Source organism: Diabrotica undecimpunctata, chromosome 3, assembly GCF_040954645.1.
Source record: "Diabrotica undecimpunctata isolate CICGRU chromosome 3, icDiaUnde3, whole genome shotgun sequence".
In the NCBI taxonomy this organism is placed as follows: Eukaryota; Metazoa; Arthropoda; class Insecta; order Coleoptera; family Chrysomelidae; genus Diabrotica; species Diabrotica undecimpunctata.
The window spans coordinates 141,445,166-141,467,419 of record NC_092805.1 but is presented as its reverse complement, the minus strand read 5'-3'; the positions used below and the strand labels follow the sequence as shown (position 1 = coordinate 141,467,419).

Below are 22,254 nucleotides of genomic sequence, written 5' to 3'. Positions count from 1 at the left end.
CCATCATGGCAATCTGTATTTTGCAAACTGCGGCTCTGAAAAGATTTGTGGTTGATGTGCTGAACCACGTACGTAGATTTTTCAGCCAGGAAATACTTCGCCTTCCTGATCCTCGTTTTCCTTCTGTATTCCTTGTAGAATTAATTTTATTTCCTAATATTGATATTTCCATTTTCCTGTATGTGATGAGTTTATTAGCAATATTTTTAGTGTGCGTTAGTGTTTCGGATCCATATGTTACAACTGCCAGCATGCATTGTTGATATACCTTTCTCTTAAGATTCGTAACGCAAAGATATGAGCCATGATTTTACTGCTTTACTGCCGCCGTAATTTTACTGCTACTGCTAGCGACAATCTGTCGCTCGTGGAGCCATAGCCTAATACTCGGTATATATCATCGAAATTTGAGATTGTACAAGCAAATTTAATATTGCGCTTATCCAGAGCACGTCAATAGAAGACTGAAGAGACTCTGGCCAACAGATTTACGAAGATAACTAGGAGAGCCTGCTACTGATTAAAAATTTCATCATGCCATTGTAAAGCTCTGTAGTTATGATATTAGAATATAGAATAATATGGTCAGGTTTCTAAAAGATTGAAGTATATTATAAAAAAATGTTATTAAAAAAAATGTGATTTTTGAATCTTCTGTCATAATTAAATTATAAATTTGCTACCTTTATTTCATATTTTCCTAGAAAAAATGATTAAAAACTCATCTTCTATTTCGGTATTTTTTAAAGGTAATAAAAGAATCGCCTTTATCTTTTATAAAACATTGTTCGATAATCTCTTTTGTTCATTGATGTTATAAACTGTAATTACACAAAAAAAAATAAATTCCGAACGATATCCACGTTTTCCTTTTATATCTCTCGACTGTGATTGTTTTTAACGAATAAACCGGTGTTTTTCTATCGGCAATTTTATAGAAAGAACAGCGATACTGCCATTATCTATTATTTTATTTATTGTTTTCAGGAAATGATCGTTCCAACAACACCTTTACCGGCTATGGCGGCCACTCCGAGGATAGAACTGGATAATAAATATACCTATAATCTTACCAAGGTAAGGAAAACGATGATTCCTGTAATTTTAGTTTTATTCCACAAGTAATAGTACGATAAAATTATACTCGAGCCGGTGTTTAAAAAGTAGTACTTATTTTAAATTATTTTCTGAAACTAATTAGGTTACGAGTAAAGGAATTTAGTAAAATATAGTAACTTGTTATTTTATATATTAAAAAGATAAACTAAGTCTATATTTAAGAAAGGCGACAAAACAAATTGCCAAAACTACAAAGAAATAAGCCTTCTGGATATCGCCTATAAAATATATGTAAGAACCTTAAAATCAGTACCAGAAACATTGTGGAAAATATAATAGAAGAACTGATAGGCTTCTGAAAGACAGTTCGAATATTGATGGAGTATTTATACTACAAGAGAGAATAGAAAACTGCCGAGAAATTAATAGAGAAGTACATGTTTGTTTCATACCTTCTCTTCAAACAGGCATTTGGTAATGTAAAGAAATACTCAGTGGAATATTACGAAAAAAGGCTGTCCGAGGCATCTTATGAATATAATTAAGGGTTATACTGTAACAAATCAAACGATGGGCAGTGTTTTAGGCACACAAAATGAACGAGGCCGCGTTGCTCAGAATCGGTAGAGATATGGGCATAATTCTTTGGATCATTCTTACTAGCACATAAACAAAAGAGGAATTGAAAAGAAGAAAAATTAGTATTGTTCTGAAGCTATTTTCTTGTGGCATTTTAAAGTAATTACTATTTAAATGGGAATGAGCCACAATTAAAGGTTAAAGTACGTTTATTGACGTTTTAATTTCCACTTCTAAAAATTTGAAAAATCAGGAGATGATAGCGACTAGAGATAGGATAAACAGTACAAAGAAACAGCATAAATAATTTGCCAAAAAAGACAGAAAACAAGATATAAAAAAATTTGCCAAAAAGGGCACCACTTTGTCTTTTTTGGTAAGAGACAAAGAAAAATCAAAACCAAAATACATTTTTAAATAATAAATAATAACCAATGTACATAATATATAGACAAATAAACAGTAACTAGCCATCTTCAGAGCTATGGTCAAATTTGACCATAGCCGGATTTTATATCCCTTTTAGAATAGAATAGAAATATGCTTTATTTTTAGTGAAAATTGTACAATTTTATGGACAAAGCTTATAAAAAGTCACAAAAATATCAATAACAATTTAAAATTTACTAAAATTACATAAATCGTCAATATCAAAAAATAAAAGATAATAAAATATACAATCCATTGCAAAATTTAAATAAATTGTCAATTGCATAATAAAATCTTACGAACTAATAAGTTTAGGCTTTTATGATAGGCTTTTGTCAATTTACGGAATTTAATTAATGAAGTTGTAGATTTAAGTTGCAAAGGGAGGTGGTTGTATAATCTTTTTGCCGAATATAATATAGATTTCTTTACTAACTCACTGGAGGGGATCGGTAAATACACATCAAAGGTTGAATTTCTGGCGGAGTAGTCATGATTAAGGTCTTTCTGGAAAACATGTAGGTGTTTACGAATTAAGCAAACAGTTTCTAGTTTCTAGTACCGAGGTCAAAAAAAAACCTTATAGCTCTTCCTTGTAATTTAAAAATGACATCAGATTGGGCAGCTGTACTAGAACTCCAAAAAGGAAGATCATGTAGTAGATGAGACTCGAACAAAGAAAAATATGCTATTTTGAAAGATGCTAAATTGATTTCCTTCGAAACAGATCTTATTGCATAGCAGGCTGAGGCTAGTTTCTTACTTAACAAATCGATATGAAGGGACCATTTAAGGTTCCTGTCTATAGAAATACCAAGAAATTTTACAAAATCTTTTGATTCAAATCCATTAATATTGCCAAATATCAGGGATGACTCTTTTAAGTGGCGAACTTCGTTTACTTTTAATTAATGCAGTAATTATTTTATTTTGGTCCACCAAGGAGCAAGCGTTGCAGAATAAATATTCTAGATTTCAGATTTCCAGACACTTATCGTCGTGGAGGAAGGTTGTTTATTGATTAATTAACTGTTAATAAGAAAAACAGAAAACAAAAGTAGATTTTATTAATTTTCTACTTACAGTAAAATTTCGTAGGACTACTATCAATATATTACTTTTGCAGAAAGCTCATTCTAGAAATCAATTCGATCGGCCTTGTAACCCACATCACATAATCGTCTAGTTAGTTATTCAAAACCTGTTTGCACCTCACACTTTTTTTATTTTTAATAGAAATAATAGTTGCTAATTAAGCATCAATATTTATTAACTCATTCTGTGCAACAGTAAATTATACAGAAACTAAAATTCCACTGTGCACCCGAAAGATCCTGTAGGAAAAAAACAAAATAAATTTGTCAGCTTTTTTTTCCAATAATGCTTTATTTTGGATGAATCTTGATTTTTACTATTATATTAAAAGGGATATATTTTGTTATAAAAGGATACATTGAAAAATTTACTCTTTTCAAACCAGTGGCAGCTGGTGAATATTTTGTTCAGGGAGGCGCTGATTCAAAAATACAAAACCAAAAGTCTACTTATTAAAATGAAACCCAATCTTTCTGTTTTTATCAGATATGAATCTATGATGAACCCCTAGATGAACCTGAAATATCAAAAACATCGTGTCATTAAAAGCTTTAAGGTATGACATAATTCCAAACCTGCTTAAGATCAATTTAACAATACAAGTCCTGAAAATACAAAATAAAAGTATATGTGTCTATTTTTTGGCAATGTCTACCTAAAAATACAATCTGCAATATGAAAAAAAAAATATATATATAAAAAAAACTCAAAATTATTGTAAATTGATGGTTCTGTACTATGTTATGAAGGTTCCCACATTATTGATTTCTTAAAGTTACTGCAACATTAGAGACAACAAAATTTCAAATAATTTTAAAATTCTTCGTTGCTGGCTTATGGCATTACGTTGGATGTTATCAGCTATAGTATGTTTCATATAAAAATGCGTGCACGTCATTCAAGATTTACGACGTCAGAACCCCACAGCGTTGCCAAAACATCAGAATAGTTAGCAAGTGAGGAATTTTTAAAATGTCAACTATTTGTCAAACTATTATATAACAGTAAATACACTTAGTTTTAAGACTACTGCAACACACTAAAATACATAAGAAAACATTTTAATACAAAATTATATATTCTAAATTTTAAACTTACCTCTATTTAGAGCATTAATAGTAAAACGTAAATATATAAATATATATAATAGTGAATAACGTCCCGCCATTATTTCTTGTTCAAAATAATCTATCTTATATGAAAGCTTATCAGCTTTCTATAGACTATTTAGTTGTTTTGGCATAGCACAATCACAATACACAACAATAATTAGTTTTTAAAGCTACTAATCTAAATTTAATATGTATTTATAAATACAATTTATTAATATATAATATATTATGATCAAATTGTGTAAGAAATCAAAACATAAACAAAATTTGTACTCTAAAAAAGCGGCAACACTTTAAACAATTTTGCCACACGGTGAACTGTCAAAAAATTTGAAGTATTCTCATATCAGTTGCGTACAATTGTCTAATATATTTAATTAAAATTATTATTTTGTGGAATATTAGACTTAAAGAGTGATTTCATAAAATTTATATTATTATTAATAACAAATGTGTTGGTTTATTTAATCAATATAATTATAAAATTCCCAATATAATGATGATTACATTTTTCTGATTATTATACCATGTTAACGCCTATGAAAGATCGAGCAGTTCCATATGGGTTTCGTATTATTAGCAGTGTTAGGAAAATTTGAACTCTAAGGTTGACGTTCTGGAAATTTTAAATATAAGTGTCGTCACTTTATATAAATTGTGACGTGCACGCATTTTTATATGAAAAATACTATTATGTTATAAAAATTTTGCTCTCAATAATTTTCAAACAGTATAAAAAAAATGATAAGATCCACTCTACTTAATTAACTTTTTTCAAATAATTTTTCTTGTTTTAGTTGACTGAGGCTGCTCCAATTGTAAAAAGTAAGTATTAATTAACCTTTGCAAATAATTAATATTTTAAATGACGTGGACAATAATATAAAAAGTGATAACCGCTTTAGGCGCTAGTTTTGCATGAATTTTTATTACATGTGTATAAAATAAAAATTTGAATAGTAGTGAAGGAAAGGAAACTGAAATTACAAAACTACTTCAAAATATATAAGTAAAAATATTTTTATTTTTTGATTTAATATTGGATTTCAAAGGTTTGTTTAGGGTTCGATAATGTAACAGTTTTTGTTTATTCTATCTATACATAGTGTATTTTAAAAACCTAATCGTCGGGGGCATTTATGACCGATTCTTATATACTTTCTTTTGACACACCATGTTTAAGAAATATTAAGAAAAAATAATTTTAAACTAAAATAATATTTTCTTAGTAAAATATTATATCTTTAAACATAAATAATTTCCAAACCAACGTTTTCTGCAATTGTCCAACTATACAATGGTACAAATCTAATTAAATTATCGCTCTGTTTGTTCATATAGTGTCTAAAAAAATGCTTTCATTAATATGCTTAAATGAAAGGCCACAACCCTATTGCCTCTGTATTGCTGACAAAGTTGGAGGGTAGACGTATTCATCCCCCAGATTTGTTCAGCGTCAGCCATTAAATCACCAAATCCGTCGTAATATAAAAATGTACTCTGAGAAAAATATTTTTTATACGAGCTTCTCATTTAAAAATTAGGCAGACATATCTTTTATGGGTATTAACATTAAATTGATTATTTTTTATTGTTTTTTCTCATTTTCATATACAACTTTATATTTTCATTATATTGTAGTGATAATATTACTCAATATCTTACAACCATTATTTTTTGAATTCTTCTAACTTGTTTAATTTAAAACTACGTTCTACTGTCGTTTTCTAAATGCTTATTTGTACATACTATGTCCAATGAATGTTTCTAAAACGTGTAGGTACTACGTACATGTACAACAAAACAGAATAAACATAACATGCCACCAGTGGCGCACCCAAGGGGATTGGGGTCACTATTCAGACACTGTTACTCACAAATGACACGACACTGAGTCTTTTATTTAGTCGTAAGCTCAGATCTTTGCTACACAGTAAGTTCTTAATCTTAAGAATACGGCTGTCGCTCCTTCGTTTCTATATTTTTCTATTTCCTGTGAGTGGCCCCAGTCTTCATCGAATGTACAACCTAACTATGTGATTTTGATACTCATCCTATACCTTGGTTATTTGAATTTAGTACAATGTGTTGGATGTTCGACTTGTTTATAACAATACACTTAGTCTTTTTTTTGTTCAAGTCTAATTGTGGAGTTTATTATTGGAGAATATTAATTAATATGGATTTATCTGAACAGTAACAACAATAAGTTTTTTGTATCGATACTGGTTTCGAATAATGGTCTTCCCCGTAATGGTAATGGTAATGCTGTCATCGCCTTGCTGTCCTCAATTAGAATTTAGCTATTATTCTTATGCCCCTTCCATCTCCTTCCGAGTTTCTCAAGATATGTACCATCCTACATCTTTGAATCATAACCTTCGATGCGAAAAGACCTTTTTGCTTCTGATTCCACTGCGAAACTCAATTTGAGTTCTTCACATATTCTGATTTTGTCCTTTTTTCTAAGAATCTACTACATACTGTAACTTTAAAATATAAAAATATATTTTTATTAATTATTATATATAATTAACTACATTATTGACAATCATTGGGCTAGATAGTGCTTATGGACAAATAATAAAGTGCAAGCTACAGAGTGAGAAAAAGATCTCCGATGAAGGTGAAAGACGGATGAAGAAGAACTTGCAAAAGAAAAGAGCAAGGAGAAAGGGACTAAGGTTAGGAACCTACGGTTCCATAGCGTGTATCGTCTCAGTGCGTTCTTTAGACTTTTGCTCCATGTCTACGTATCCCGGCATATTTCCTCGCTTTTCCCACTGAGACTTACCAATTCCGGGCTGCTTGGGTTGTCGCTTTTTCCCAACTCCCTACGTAGTCCTACCATATCAACTGTTGTTTTCCATGTTCTTTATAATTTGCTTTTTGGTCGTTTTATCAAGATAATTTGTTAACGTGGTAGTGGTATACCTAATTCATGAAATTTTTCATTCCAACGTAATAATGCATATTTTGTAAATTGAGTTGAGTCGGAGCGCGAGTAGATCTTGCTTTTCTTCAGTGGTAACACCATGTCTTGCTTTACCGGTACCTCCATAGGCACCCATGAATTCCTCAAACGTGAGGTCAGACACGTCTTGGACTTGGTTTACTTCCACTTCTTCATCTACGTCGTGGTCACCTTCGAAAGACGCCAGCCGGTTATGGTGTACTATCATTGGCTTTCCCCTCGGAATCTTGCTTATTCGGTAGATGACATCGTTGATCTTCTCCATGATGAGGTATGGACCTTCCCAAAACTGCTGCAATTTGGGAGAACAACCTTTTCGCTTCTTGGGATTATACAGCCATACTTTGTCGTTCTTCTTAAAGCAACCCTTTTCGGCTTGTGTATCGTACCGTTTCTTCATTCGGTCGCTAGCGATTTGAAGGTGGGAACGGACCAACTCATGTACATCGTCCATTCTTCTTCGTAATTCGATCACATAATCTTCACCTGCTACGTCTTCTCCAGGTCGACACCCAAATTCTAGATCACAAGGTAGTCGCATTTCGCGTCCGAATAGGACTCTGGCTGGTGTCTGGCCCGTTGATTCGTTAACAGCAGATCTGTAGGCCATTGTGAAGAACGGAAGGTATTGGTCCCAGTCTCGCTGATGATCGGACACCATCTTTGTCAAATACTTGCCAACTGTCCTATTCATTCGTTCTACCATACCATCCGATTGCGGATGATACGCGGTAGTTCTTGTTTTCTTCATGCCTAGTCTATCACATATTCCTTGGAATAGATCACTTTCAAAGTTCCTGCCTTGGTCACTATGGATCTCCAAAGGCACTCCAAATCGGCTGATATATTCTTGGATCAACTTATCTGCAACGGTGGCGGCCTTCTGGTCTGGAAGTGCGTAAATCTCGACCCACTTAGTGAAGTAATCCATTACTACCAACATGTACTTGCCCCCATTTTCAGTTTCTGGAAATGGCCCTGCAATGTCCAAAGCTATTCTTTCAAACGGGCTTCCAACATTATATTGTCTCATAGGAGCTCTCCTTTTCCGGTGAGGCCCGTTACTCGTAGCACAAATAGTACATTTCTCACACCAGTCTTTTACGTCGTCGGAACTGTTCATCCAATAAAACCGTTCCCGAATTCGCTGAAGGGTTTTCCTTACACCAAAATGCCCTCCCGATGGACTGTCGTGTAACTGACGAAGTACTTCGGCTATTCTGCTCTTTGGGATCACCAACTGTCTTCTTTTCTCTGAACCGTCATCATTTTCCAGGACTCGTTTGAGCAAGCCATCTTCGATGATAAATGAGTCCCACTGGGCCCAATACGTCTTAACTACTGAGCATAGGTTTGATATTTCCTGCCAAGGTGGTCGACGGTTTTCCTCTTTCCATTTTCGGATTTTCTGTATAACTGGATCTCTCTCTTGTTCTTCCCTTATCTTAGTAGGCGTCCAATCGTCGTTGACAATCGTCGTTCTTAGCACTGCTGCTTCCTTGGATTCCGTTTTGTTGCAGTGGGGACACTCTGCTGGGCATGGCCGTCTGGAAAGAGAATCAGCGTTTCTGTGGCTAACTCCGGCTCGGTGCTCAATCTTAAAATCGTATTCTTGGAGTCGTTCGATCCACCTGGCTATCTGACCCTCTGGATTCTGCAATGTGAAGTTAAAAACTTCCTTCCATAGAGGTATTGATAGAAGTGCTCTACTGATTTCACTACTGCCAGAAGTTCTCTTCTCGTGACGCAATAATTCCGCTCAGGTTTTGAAAGAACTTTACTAAAATATCCGAGGACTCGTTCCTGTCCTCCTTGAATCTGAGACAGCACTCCTCCAATTCCCACATTACTTGCATCTGTATCTAAGATGAACTCTCCTTCTGGCAGTGGATACCCTAAAATTGGTGCTGTTATTAAATGCTTTTTCAAGGTCTCAAAGGCATTTTGGCAGTCTATATCCCAGCGGTATTCTCTTGCTTCCTCTGTAAGTCGCGTTAATGGCTTAGCGATATCTGCAAACTTCTTAATAAACCTCCGGTAGTAAGTACATAGTCCAAGAAAACTTCTCACTTGATGTTTGTCAGTTGGTTTTGGCCATTCCTTAATGGAATCGATTTTTCCCTTATCCACGGCCACTCCTTCTTTACTGACTATATGACCCAGATAATTGACTTTACCTTGAAATAGCTGGCACTTCTTGGGGTTTAGCATCAATTGGGCAGCTTTAAGTCGATTAAAAACGTTTTCTAAATTCCTCAAATGATCTTCGAATGTCTCCCCCAAGACGATTATGTCATCTAAATAAACCAGGCATGTTTTCCAAGATAACCCTCTCAACACATTTTCCATAAGCCTCTCAAATGTCGCAGGAGCATTACAAAGTCCAAATGGCATAACGTTGAATTGCCACAATCCAGATCCTGTGGTGAAGGCTGTCTTTTCTTTATCGACTGGGTCCATTTCTACCTGCCAGTATCCAGACTTCAAATCTAAAGTAGAAAATAATTTACTTCCAGCCAATGTGTCTAATGTGTCATCGATCCGAGGCAGAGGATAACTATCTTTCTTGGTAACGTTGTTCAGCAAACGGTAATCCACACAGAACCTCGTCGTTCCGTCTTTCTTCTTAACCAGGACCACCGGAGAGACCCATGGGCTCGTAGAAGGTTCTATCACCCCGTCTTTCTTCATTTCCTGAACAATCGTTTCAGCTTCCTCTCTTTTCGCCTGTGGTAATCGTCGAGCTGTTTGACGAATTGGCTTAGCATTACCAGTATCAATTTTATGCTTAACAACGGTAGTTCTTCCCGTCTTTCCTCCTTTCGGTACGAAAATATCACGATACTGCCGAAGAAATTCCCTTAATTTCCTTTTCTCCATCTGATTTAGAGACTGTCCTGCAACTGCAACCATTTGGTCGAATTTGTCGTTGGAATTATCAGATGTTGTCGCCTGACGGATTATGGATGTCACAGGTACACAAGTTCCTACTTTTGTCTCTTTCTTTATGGTCACTGGGTAGTCGTTGACATTGATAAGTCTCACAGGAATTTCCTTAGCCGAAGTCACCAATTCCTTTCCAATTATGATTCCACGGCCAACCTCATCGTCGTGGTTCCAAGGCTCCATCATAACAGGTCTCCCTTCGTCCACAAATCCCTGTAGCCGCGCTACTATGATCGTTTCGCTTCTCGCAGGCACGACTGTATCTTCTGTAATGGCTGCTTGCACAGTGTTGTCATTATGTGGATGGAGAAATACCTCCTCGTTGCCAACTTTGATTACCTTATTCTTAAAATCCAATTGGAATCCATGCATATTCATTACGTCCATTCCTAATATAACATCCTCTTCGATGTCAGCAACTATAACAGTATGGACGAACTTTTCTGCTCCAATTCCCAATTGTACCTGGATTTCTCCATGAATGTTTGCATTTTCACCTGTAGCGGTCCGAAGTCGCAACCTCGTTGGGAACAGTTTCTTTCGGCTGTTTATAACTGTCGGGCGTATAATGGTTCTGGTCGCTCCGGTATCCACCAACAACGTATGCTTTTTACCATTTATGTCTCCATCGACATATACACTATCTTCACGACATTTCAAAGAAGCTATTAGTATGAGAGGGTCTTTGGAAAAGTTCTGGGTCGAAGCTGCCCCCCTAAGGCTGACCCGTTCTAGTTTTCCTGATGGTGAGTTTCTTGATTTGCGTCGTACCTAGGGTGCTTACAGGAGCTTCGTACGTGTCCTATTTCGCCACAATTCCAGCATCTGATGGTCTTCGTTTTCTTGTATGTCATGCTTTTCATCATATTAACGAGCTGGTCAAGTTTATCTTCATCTCCTTCCTCTTTTACAGTCCTAACTTTACTGTACCCGCCAGAGGCCTGCGTAGCTGACTCGTATTCGAGGGCGGCGGATAGGACATCAACCAGCGTCTTGTGACGAGCTAATCGCAGTGTTCTCTGCATTTCATGATCACGAAGACCATCAATAAACGTTTGAACGGCCAATTTTTCCATCATGTCTTCGGGAGCTGTTGGATAAGCATATCGTACTAATCTGGCAATATCTACCTCATATTCTTGAAGAGCCTCATCTTTCTTCTGTCTACGATTTTTAAGCTGTGACTGATATACATGCTCCAAATGTTCGTGGCCATATCGCATATTTAACCTCTTCTTCAGTTGTTCGAAATCATCGGTCTCCTCTACGGCTATGGTCTGAAGCACATCTAAGGCATCTCCTCGAAGGGCGATAGTCAGGTTTACAGCCTTTTCTTTTTCAGACCATCCATTTGCTCTTGCGGCTGATTCGAACTGTTTCATGTAGTTGTTCCATGATGATTTTCCGTCGAAAGTTGGGACTTTAACATGAATAGAACCTCCACTTCCTTCAAATTTCGGCCGTGTCTCCAACTTAAATTTCGTCTCGTCTTCTTTTATCTCCACTGTAATCGGATTGTTACCTCTCTCTGCTGTCCCTGTTTCCTCCATCTTCTTTTCCATCTCTTTCCATATCTTTTCTTCGAAGGCTAACATATCGGCAGCAACTTGGTTTTTTAATGAAGATATTCTATCGTCCAGGGCAGACATCTCAGAAGTGACTTTAGAGATTTCCGAAGAGATGTTAGCAGAGACTTTGCTTTCCAGCGAAGAAATCTCGTTAGAAACTTTGTCTTCCAACGAAGCGATGTCGCCGGAAACTTTGGCTACATCAGAAGAAACTTTCGAAATATCGTCAGAAACTTTGTTCTCTAATGATGCGATGTCACCAGAAATTTTGGCTACATCACCAGAAACTTTCGAAATCGACGAGAGGACAGCATCATGTTTGTCTTCAAATATATAAGTCTCTGGATCTAGTCCTTCTTCTAGCAAAGCGTTCTTTAGTCGTTGGACTAACTCAGCCTTTTTTCCGGTAGAAGCTAATTCTCTGTCTTCTAGATGTCTTCTTAAATTAGTCACTGTCAGCTCATAAATCGTCGTCATTTTCACAATTTATTTTATATTCACTTGTATTATTATTATAAGTCTAATTTATGTTCGATCTCACTCTGACACCATTTGTTGTGAATTTATTAAAAGGTTCAATATTTATAACACTTACGGATTTAATTTATTTCTTTATTTATATTAACTTATCTGACAATAATTTATATATATCCGTACGTAACAAATTCGCGAGCGCGGGTTCAGAATTAACTGTTCCTTCCAAATAAAATGTCCTTTATATATGCCATTGCCTTTACGCTAGAATCATCGAACAGCCTTCTCGATTAGCGGCGAAATTATAACGGTAAGGCAAACGGGTATTTTTACATCGGCTCGACCGTTTCTGGAAGGTCCCTTCAGGTAAATTTCTGCCGGCTAATCGAATACTCTCGTAAACTCTAAAACAGAACAGCATTAGTCATAATATTTACGGTTATTTTAGGCCAGGATAATTATCGTAACAATATTATCATAAGAAGGAGAATATTGTTATTTTCGCAAATGTTGTATCTGGAAGGGAAATAGGTACAAAGCAGTATTAAAAGTTAGTTTTATAATGATATTTGTGTGATATTGCATCTATAATATTGGGATAATTGGTATTTTTCTTTCACTCAAATTCACTCCTTGGGATACGTTTCTTACTTCTTGTACCTTTCTCATTAAAGAAGCAACAAATGCAGTGCTCAACAATTGATAAGGATCAAAGTAATATTTTACGCCAGAAATAGTCGGAGTTTGTAAAAATTTAATATAATTAAAATAATATGAATATCCCGACTTTGTTATTGTGGCCATCCGTTTTTTCTTTTTTTTACTATCGTTAGCAAAAAGTTTAATATTAAAGCCGTATATTTTCATTTGATATTAGCACAGTTTGGGTTCAGTTGTATTAAATAATGGAGTATTTTTATTAATAAGTTATAAACTATGCCTCTAAGACGTTTAGATATTGTCCAAATGCAACATATTGTGAGATGGATCAACGAAGGGTTAAAGCAACATGAAGTGGCTCAACGTTTTGGGTTTTCATAAAGTGTTGTAAATAGAGCTTGGAACCGTTATGCCACAAATGGTGTAGCCTCATAAATGTTCGTGGTGGAGGGCGAAAACGGAGTACCAACCCTGTCGATGACAGATATAAGCGAATTATTGCTAGACGGAAACCAACATATACTGCTTCTCCATCAACAGTTAATGTCTTCTCCATCTAAACCGTTAGAAGAATGTTGTATATGACTGGATTAAGAGCAAGAAGACGTTTATCTCATCCAGTACAAACCAGAGAACATCGCGGATTGAGAAGACTATGAACAGTTCCGATGGTCGTATTTTGGTTTGGAGAGAACGATAATAAACATAGGATATCTCCAACTGCTTTTGGGAAAGGCTCTATTTGCGTTTGGGGTGGTATTTGTTTTAATGGCGGCACTGACTTAGTGGTTCTGACAAATGCTACAATGACGACTTATAGATATAGAGGTATGGTTGTAGAACCCAATTTGCGGGTGCAATCCTAGAAAGTTTTGTCCTTATTGACGACAGTGCCCATCCCCACCGTGCAAGAATTGTGAACGAAAGATTACAGCATATCGGTATTGACAGAATGGAGTGGTCAGCTCGGTCACCAGATATGAACTGCATAGCACATGACTAGCCGCTATAACACGAAAACTAAACGTGTTAGGTAGTCCTGTGAATACGCTTCAACAGTTAAGTAAAGCTGTAAAGCACATATGGATAACTTTGAATTAAAATTTTTTGAATGCATTAATTGAGAGTATGTCTAATAGAGTAAGAAGTTTAATTCGTTCAGGAGGAGATCCAACAAAATATTAGAATTTTTAAGTTTTGTAGCCCAGTTATCTCGTAATTTTGGATTCTGTAGAAGACGTAAATATACGTTTCATTATACTTAAAAGTTTTTTAAGTATATTGAACTCGTCATGTTTTCTTTGCAGTTCTTCCATTTCACGACAACTTCCTTCCATCCAAGCCTCTTTTGCTTTCTTAAGCTTGATAGCTTATTTATCGATATATTTCTCTATATCGAGCCTCGCCTTTATTTTTCCACTTCTTTGTTGAATAAAGTCCAATATATCTGTCATCCAACCCTTTTTCTTTATTCGATCTTTTTCCTGTTTTAACTTGGTTTGTTATTTTTACCATGGCAGAATTCATACATAATAACCACTTTTTCATGTACATATATTTACTAGTACAGATCTTTCTACGAGTTTGCTTCTGGGTGGTCGGAGCTTTCATTCTTTTTAGTTTTAGTTTTAATTCAGCACTAGGAACTTAGGCAGATTATGGTTAGGAGGTATATAGTCGCCTTTTAGGTTGCTGGAACCTATCATGCTTTCCTCCTCTTGCCAGAACTGTATGTCTGTGTCCCTTTTGTTCCTTTTACCGAGCCCATACTTTCCAGCTATATATATTGGGTGCTTGTGACACGAACTTTTGGTTTAGGGCTTTCCGAGAGGACATAGGGTCTTGAAATTGGTGTAGAATTCCTTTTTGATATAAATACACACTATGTCAAAATTTCGTTCAAAATTTAAAAGTGCATCAGATCTATACAGGTATAAGTAAATTTCTAGTATTATGCAGAATAAAAAAGGATGTTAGATCTGTCGATAATCCGTGGTATCGGTTTATTAAACATTTATTATGTTGTTATAATGTTTGTGATTGGAAATACATTTTATATCAGTTTTCATCGGAATAACAGATTATATTAGATACGACTTATTTACATATTGTTTAATTTATGTTGTTTTATCGCCTGTTTTAACCAATGTTTGCGCTATCCAATCATTTCTACACTTTTTCAAATTTGTATATTATAAATTATATTATCTATAAAAGAAAAACAATTTCGTAATTAAAAAAAAATAAAACTAAATACCCAAACAAATTCTTGTGAGATCAAACACAATAAATTTGAAAAGACACCTCGGACAATGTTGGTTTCTTTTTATTTGTCCTCCTTTTCCTTCAAGTCTTTTATTCCTTATTCTTTAAATAACCGACGAAATGTTTACAAGGAAAACATCTAGAATACGGATATTACAAAAGTTTTCTTACAAGAATTTAAAGACGATTTTTGAACGAGTATTTGTATCATTTGCCATGAATGACGCATTTAATGTATATTCAAGAGATGAATTTGAATTATTGAAGTGTTACAGCGTAGTATTTGTTAAAAAAACAATCTTCATGTTTTTTAAACTACATAAATATCTATAATTTCTCCTACATTGTATATTTCAATTACGTTTTGGATTCTTCTGTATATATTGCTGACTGCTATTTTAACAGCTTGTAGTGTATGCTCGAGAACAACGCTTCATCTGTTTTAAAATTTGTTTAATATTAGAATATTATCGCGATTTCACAATAAGTGATCTTCAAGGTCTTCCTCGCTTTCTTTTCATATCTGAGTCCATTCTGTAATTTGGTTTATCCAGCCTTCATATAAATACATTTCTTAACCTATGTATTATAAAGCGTGGAGGGAGCTCTATAGCTTATTATTTATTAACAGGAACACCGACGTACTGGCCATCGGACTAAAAAAAAGACCAGACTTCTTAGATATTTGCATCATAAAAGGAATATCTAACACCTTTATGGACATAGTTCCAAGTTATGACCCATCATCAGATCATTCATCAAATTATTGCAACAATTAGCACCTGCGTAATTAACAAACAACCTACTCCAGAACTGCATGGACCCCTAAACAGATTGGAAACTTTACCGAAAAATGTTTAAAACATTAAATTAAACGTAAGACTAAAAAATATCCTCCAGAAATAGAATCAGAAGCTACAAATAGTTTTATGACATTATTGCAAAAGAAGCAACACCGAACGATGCAGATAAAAATAAAATCGGGGATGGAATAAATATTCCACTAGAAATTAAAATGCTCATTGCCGAAAAAAGAAGAGCAAGAGCCAAATGGCAACAAAGTGGGAGTCCAGTCGATAAAACGTTTTACAATCGCTTAACTAATAAATTAAAAACAACTAAAATTTTCGAGAGAAGAATCAGTCAAAAAATAGGTAACACAACTTAATAGATACGACCATTCAATATGGAAACCAATTTTTATGCCCAAAATCAGGAAAAGATCCCAGTGAAGTCTCATCCTATCGACCTATCCACAATTTCCATATTACTAGAATACCTTTTAATAAGAAGAATAGATCCAGACTTTACAGGCTCAGATTTATATACTTGGGCTCCCTGATAATCAAGAATGGCGATTGCTCTTCAGAAATCAAGCGTGGATTAGCAATGGCCCGAACCGCAATAGCTAAATTGATTAAAATATGGAAAGACCGAACAAAAACAAGCAATACCAAGCTCAGGTTGGCCAATGAACTTATTTTTCCAATTGCTACATACGCATTTGAAACATGGACTCTCCAAAAAATCGATAGGAATAAGATCGAAGCATTCGAAATGTGAGTCTATAGAAGACTTCTAGGCCTGTCCTGGACAGAACATAGAACCAATCTGTGAATTCTGGAAGAGCTTAATATAAAAGACAGGCTATTAAAAAAGTAAACCGAGCATATCCAATTTACTTCGGCCATATAGCTAGAAGAGCGGGTACCATAGAACTATTGGTAATATAAAGAAAGGTAGAAGGCCGAAGACCAAGAGGAAGATCTCCAACATGATGAGCAGACCAAATGAAGACTCCCCTAAATGGTGGGAAAATCCCTACATGAAGCCGTCTATATGGCACAGGATCGCAGCCAATGGAGGCAGCTAGCCAATGATATTTAGAGTGTCACCAGAGATAATAATTTTCCTCACTTTAACCGAGATAAGTTATCGAAATTACTTAAAGAAATCGGTTTTTGCTACGAAAATCAAAGAAAAAACCTATATTAAACGATACAGAAGAGATTGTTTATTGGCGAAGGCAATATTTGAGAACGATAAAAAGATTTAGATTAGCAGGAAGATGCATTTTCTATTTGGATGAAACCTGGCTAAACGAAAATCATACCGTTTCAAAAGTATGGGTAGATAAAAATATTAAGTTCTCGACAAGCCTTTCTAGAAGGATATTCTATTAGTTTAAATGCTCCCGCAGGAAAGTTATATAATCCATGGGTTTGTATCGTTGTTATTTCTATGAGAAAAAATATCTTGCAGATTAGTGAAAATTTGCTTTGTAATGAGCTGATAGTTGCAAACAGACTGACGTTTTGACAACGCAACTGTAAAACCATCGATCTCTAACAAAAGCAATATTACACTCGCCAGGTTATTTTTGTATAGTTTCCTTCCTCTATTATTTCGTTGGTTTTAACTATATCTTAAAAGCATCCATTGATCTACAACAGAACAGAACTATGTCCACAGATTTCTTAGTCAGGATGTGTTTCTTCTTCTTCCGGGGATTTTTGCTTTATCCTAGTGTAATTTTTTGAAAGTATGCATATTTACCCTATTTTTCCTTTAACTATTTTTCAAATTTCTAATATAGTTTAAAACGCATTGCATAATTTTTTAATTTTTCATTAACATCTTGTATTAACGGTTTCAATAATCTTTTTCTTTATTTATAAATACCTTTTTCTTGTTCCCTCTGGAGTTTGTAGTGCTTTAGTTCAGCATTTATTTAGCCACGTCTTATCTTAATTGTTTCATCTACTCTTGGTCCTTTGTATAGATGGAAAACTTGTTCTTTTGTCGTATTTCCCATTTGTTCCACCATAAAATCATCGAAGTATTTTCCTTTCACGTAGCCACATTTTGTTTTGGTTTTTATGCTTCATGTTTGCAACTATACAGTCGCGTCTGTCCTAATTGTTATATATATTCTTACTTGATACATTCTATGTATAAATGATCGCCGTTTAATGATCCCGTATATCTGTTGGTTTTAGTTAATCTAAAATCAAAATCTATATAATGATTAAAAATTATTTGTTTATTCCAGATTCACTTTCATCTTATAGTTCCCTATATTTTCACATAAATAAAAACTCCAATCACATAAATATTTAACTTCTATGTTATCCCAGTGCTTGCAGAGAATCGTATCATTTGTTACCGTTAAATCCGATCTCATTATACCTGAAAAAGAATCCCCAAATCTTGAATCACATCATTAAAGACAAAAACGTCCGAAAAACTCCGAACAAATTCTGCGTCGAGCCCTTTAGCATTTGAACCTGACGCATGGAAACATCAAAGAAGCGCGTAAGAAAAAGGGCCGCTATAATTGGCAACACTGCTAACAAATATAAAGAGAGTGGGATCGTAATCCAGAATACGGCACGCGTCCTTTAGTGAGACAACCGGACGTACTAATAGGAGGCAATGGTGAATAATGAAGGAAAAGGAAAAAAAAAAAAAAAAAGAAAAAAAAAAGGGAAAGAAAAAAAAAAAAAAAAGGAAAAAAAAAAAAAGAAAAGTTTTATAACTGTGTCCCCAATTAGGGACACAGTTATAAAACGAGGTAATTAAAAATGGATGATTATTTAGTGTGCAAAGACTTTTTTGGTATGCGTAATATGAGAGTAATTTATATATACACATAAAAATGAGTTTCTGTCCGTTTATTGCTTCCGTTTTCGAATCGTTGTGTCGTTTTTATTCTACATACTCAACAGGCCGAAGTTTATCAGTACACAATGGTGAAACTGAGATGAAAAATAAAACAGAACTTCCCAGGCACAACCTTTCCTATTTTTGTTATTTAGTATTTGGTGAAAATGATCATTAGGAATGAAGCTTTGGGATGGTACAATTTGATATATTAAAGTTCCCAGCGTTTAATTATTTGCGTACTATGTGATTCTTATCATTTTAGGTTTCATTTTCATATTTAATTTCTTGTTGAACGTAGAAAGAATGTTCAAAACTTAGATATTAATTAATATGTCTTCCGTTTCGGTCTGAGACTCAGGCTATGAGTTGAGCTCCACTTAACACAGGACAGACTGGGTTGGAAAGTTCTCATCATTGACACGGCACGTCTAAATAGCTAATAGAGAACGTCCTATGGGAATATGGAGCCATGCAACAGATTTGGGCTAAATAAAAGGTCCACCTATAGCAGGTTTGCCGAAGTCCTGAGGACTTGTATAGTAGTTCATGACTATGTAGGTACAATAAGTCAATTGCCTGCAGTACGACCGGTGTATAACTAACGGCATTCAAAGAGAAAAAAATGTCGTTTTTAATGCACAGTGACTATGATGTGCATTTTTTTTCATAAGGTGCAAAAGTCTTTGCACCTTGCTCAATTGGAGGATGGCACTTTTTTTGCTACATATGCCACTATGCCACTGATGAATATGTTATTGTCGGTTGCACCGCCATGTTATAGATGCTGATTCCAAGACAACATTACCGCAAGAGACTTTACTCTTCATATTTATATTTGATATTTAAATTCCTCCTAATAAATTTCATGATTTAGAACTTCTAGGGGGCTTATGTTTCTAGCCCATTCCGTAAATGCAATCAAGTCAGAGCATTCTCTCACTGATTGTGCCATCAAATTTGTCGTGGGCTAAGATCACCAGATCATCCTCATAGTCCAGGACAATATGTCTTCGTTACTGAGTCTCTCAACTCGTCCAAGACCAGATTCCATAAGATGACTATAAGACTCTCCCTGCGGATAGCCTGTGATTACCTCTTCTGACACTGCGTCCCCATTAACGTTGCTTAGATCACACGGCCCTTCATCATGAAGTTTATCACCTGCAGGTTGTTTCTATTGCTTTCAATCTCATCACCCTTGTGGTTGCTTCGTAGGGAATGTTGCCGAATGCTCCCTCTATATCGAGATGTGCACCGTTTCACCTCTTGGTTTTACCAAAATGTTCTCCACCCTATATAAGATATAGAAGATGTAGTGTAGTTTTTATAGAGAATCTTGGTCTACACGCATATTGTCCATGATGTATTGGACTGTCAACCATCCCTTATATGACTATTGAGCCGTTTTTCTAGAGTCTTCAGTAGAAATAACATCAGCTTTTTCCTGTTCATTTTTGCCATGTTTAGTATAAAAGCTACCTTTTTACATTTATTTCTTACTTTGCATTTATTCCTCTATTTTAACTGTCGTACATTTAGTGTCACATATCATAATTCTTAATACGATCTTATATAATTTATCTTTCAATTCCATTGGTTTTTTTTTGTCACAACCCATTTCCTTTCAGTTCATTCGTTCCGATTCAGCAGTGCAACTGCATTCATTTACATCTGTTTTCTTGTTTCTCTGTGTTTGTTCTAGGATCCTAAAGCCTTTCAAAATCTGACTATTCAAAATCTTGGATTAAAAATTCCGTTTAATAGATTTGGCCTGCTATAAATCTGATCCTTTCATCTATTTCCATCAAGAGCCTGTATCTAAGGTTTTTTTTTTCATTCGGTGCTTTAAATCTGAGTAATTTCTACTAGTTAATCATTAGCATACCTTAAATGTCAAGGAATGTCTCCTTGGAACTCCCTCGTTATCTTATTCAACGCAGAATTTTTTCTTTTGTCCAAAAACATTGTTGATATTTGGGTTATTGAATCTTTACCATCAGCTCGTAATAATTTTTCGTAATAATTTTTCACGTCCTCTTCGAATTGGTAGTTATTTCAGGTTTTAGTAGCTATCGATTGATATAATTTGCGTGTTTCATGTAATAAAATAATTCAACTCTCCTGATATCAATTATGCATGCACTCTTGTCATATAACTTGTTAGAACCGAAAGCCTCGCTTCTTATCAATTTCATTAAAGTAATTACAAATCAAATAAAAACACACCTATTTAAATGAAATATGTGTTTATTTGAGTAAGGCCATACAATATTATGTATAATAAATCGTTTATAGTAGAAATATGCAAAACTAAAACATTGAATTGATTTAAAATCACCTGTAATAAATTTTTCGATTTCTAGCTCTTACTGAAACGTATATTAGAATGTTTGCCAGCAGTGTTGTTCAATTTTTTCACATGCGAAAAATCATGTAATTTTTTCGCTGTATTACTAGCTACCATTCTACCACAATTTTACAATTATTTCCCGTTCTCCAACCCTTCCTACTCACATTTTAACCCCACTCCATTAGAAATACAGACAGTTGTAAGATAGCAAAGAAAGTCTCACTCTCTTGCCTGTTGTCTCTCGATGATAACGGACACTCTCTCTTGACTGCTGACTGTTGCTAGAAACAGTCGTCCTCTCTTTCGTCTGCTGAGTCCTACTAGGCAGACGTATAATCTCTCTATCGCTTGGTATATACTTACCACGCTTTTTCTCCACTCTAATTATCTCTCTCGCTTATAGTTACGCGAAAAATACCGCAAGTACTATTTTAAATCGTGTACAGACGCAAATGTGCTATATCTCGTGTGATCTCAGTGTTAGTACCGCGAAAGACGTGTTCAGAAACCGGTAACCGGACAGTTTCCCCGTATGAAGAACAACCGCGACTGAAAGCCTCTAAATACCGCGAGTGTGTGTATGTGCAGCAGAAGAATTGGTAAGACTTTGTATAAACTTAATTTGCTATAATCTGTATAACCTTTTACCACATATCCTAATTTATTTGAACCAGCCCTATGTAATACAGTCCTCATTTACTGAAATTATATTTATAATTTCACATATGTACACCCTTTTTGTACAAGTGTGATTCAGCTTCCTATTATTCTGTAGGAAACTCTCATCAATATTGGTGTTTGGTTACTTATCTACTCGGGAGATATGGATTTGAAATGAAGAACATTAACGTTGAAAATATGAAAACAAGTTATACAGAGACAATTGTATCTCTAGAAAAAATGCTTACGACCGAAATATATTTAGAGATATTGCAAGAACCATGGATGTGAAGTAAAGAACATTCACCAAAAGATGAAAATATAAAAGCGAAATTTATAAAAAAAAAAGTAAGAAAGTAAGGGATTAACAACACTTTATTGGCCTATCTCATAGAAGAAAAGAAAATAAAAGTAAAT

The 22,254-nt window shown here is 34.8% G+C and overlaps 1 protein-coding gene across 10 annotated transcripts in view; it reads left to right on the top strand.

Annotated features, from left to right (window-relative positions):
• lilli (AF4/FMR2 family member lilliputian) overlaps positions 1-22,254 on the top strand; it is an 829,533-nt gene that overhangs the window by 655,891 nt on the left and 151,388 nt on the right. For all 10 annotated transcript variants that reach the window (XM_072527035.1, XM_072527032.1, XM_072527036.1 and 7 more), the window contains 2 exons: positions 988-1,077; positions 5,072-5,099. In XM_072527035.1, coding sequence (XP_072383136.1) covers positions 988-1,077; positions 5,072-5,099 — 118 coding nt within the window. The remainder of the gene's footprint in view (positions 1-987; positions 1,078-5,071; positions 5,100-22,254) is intronic.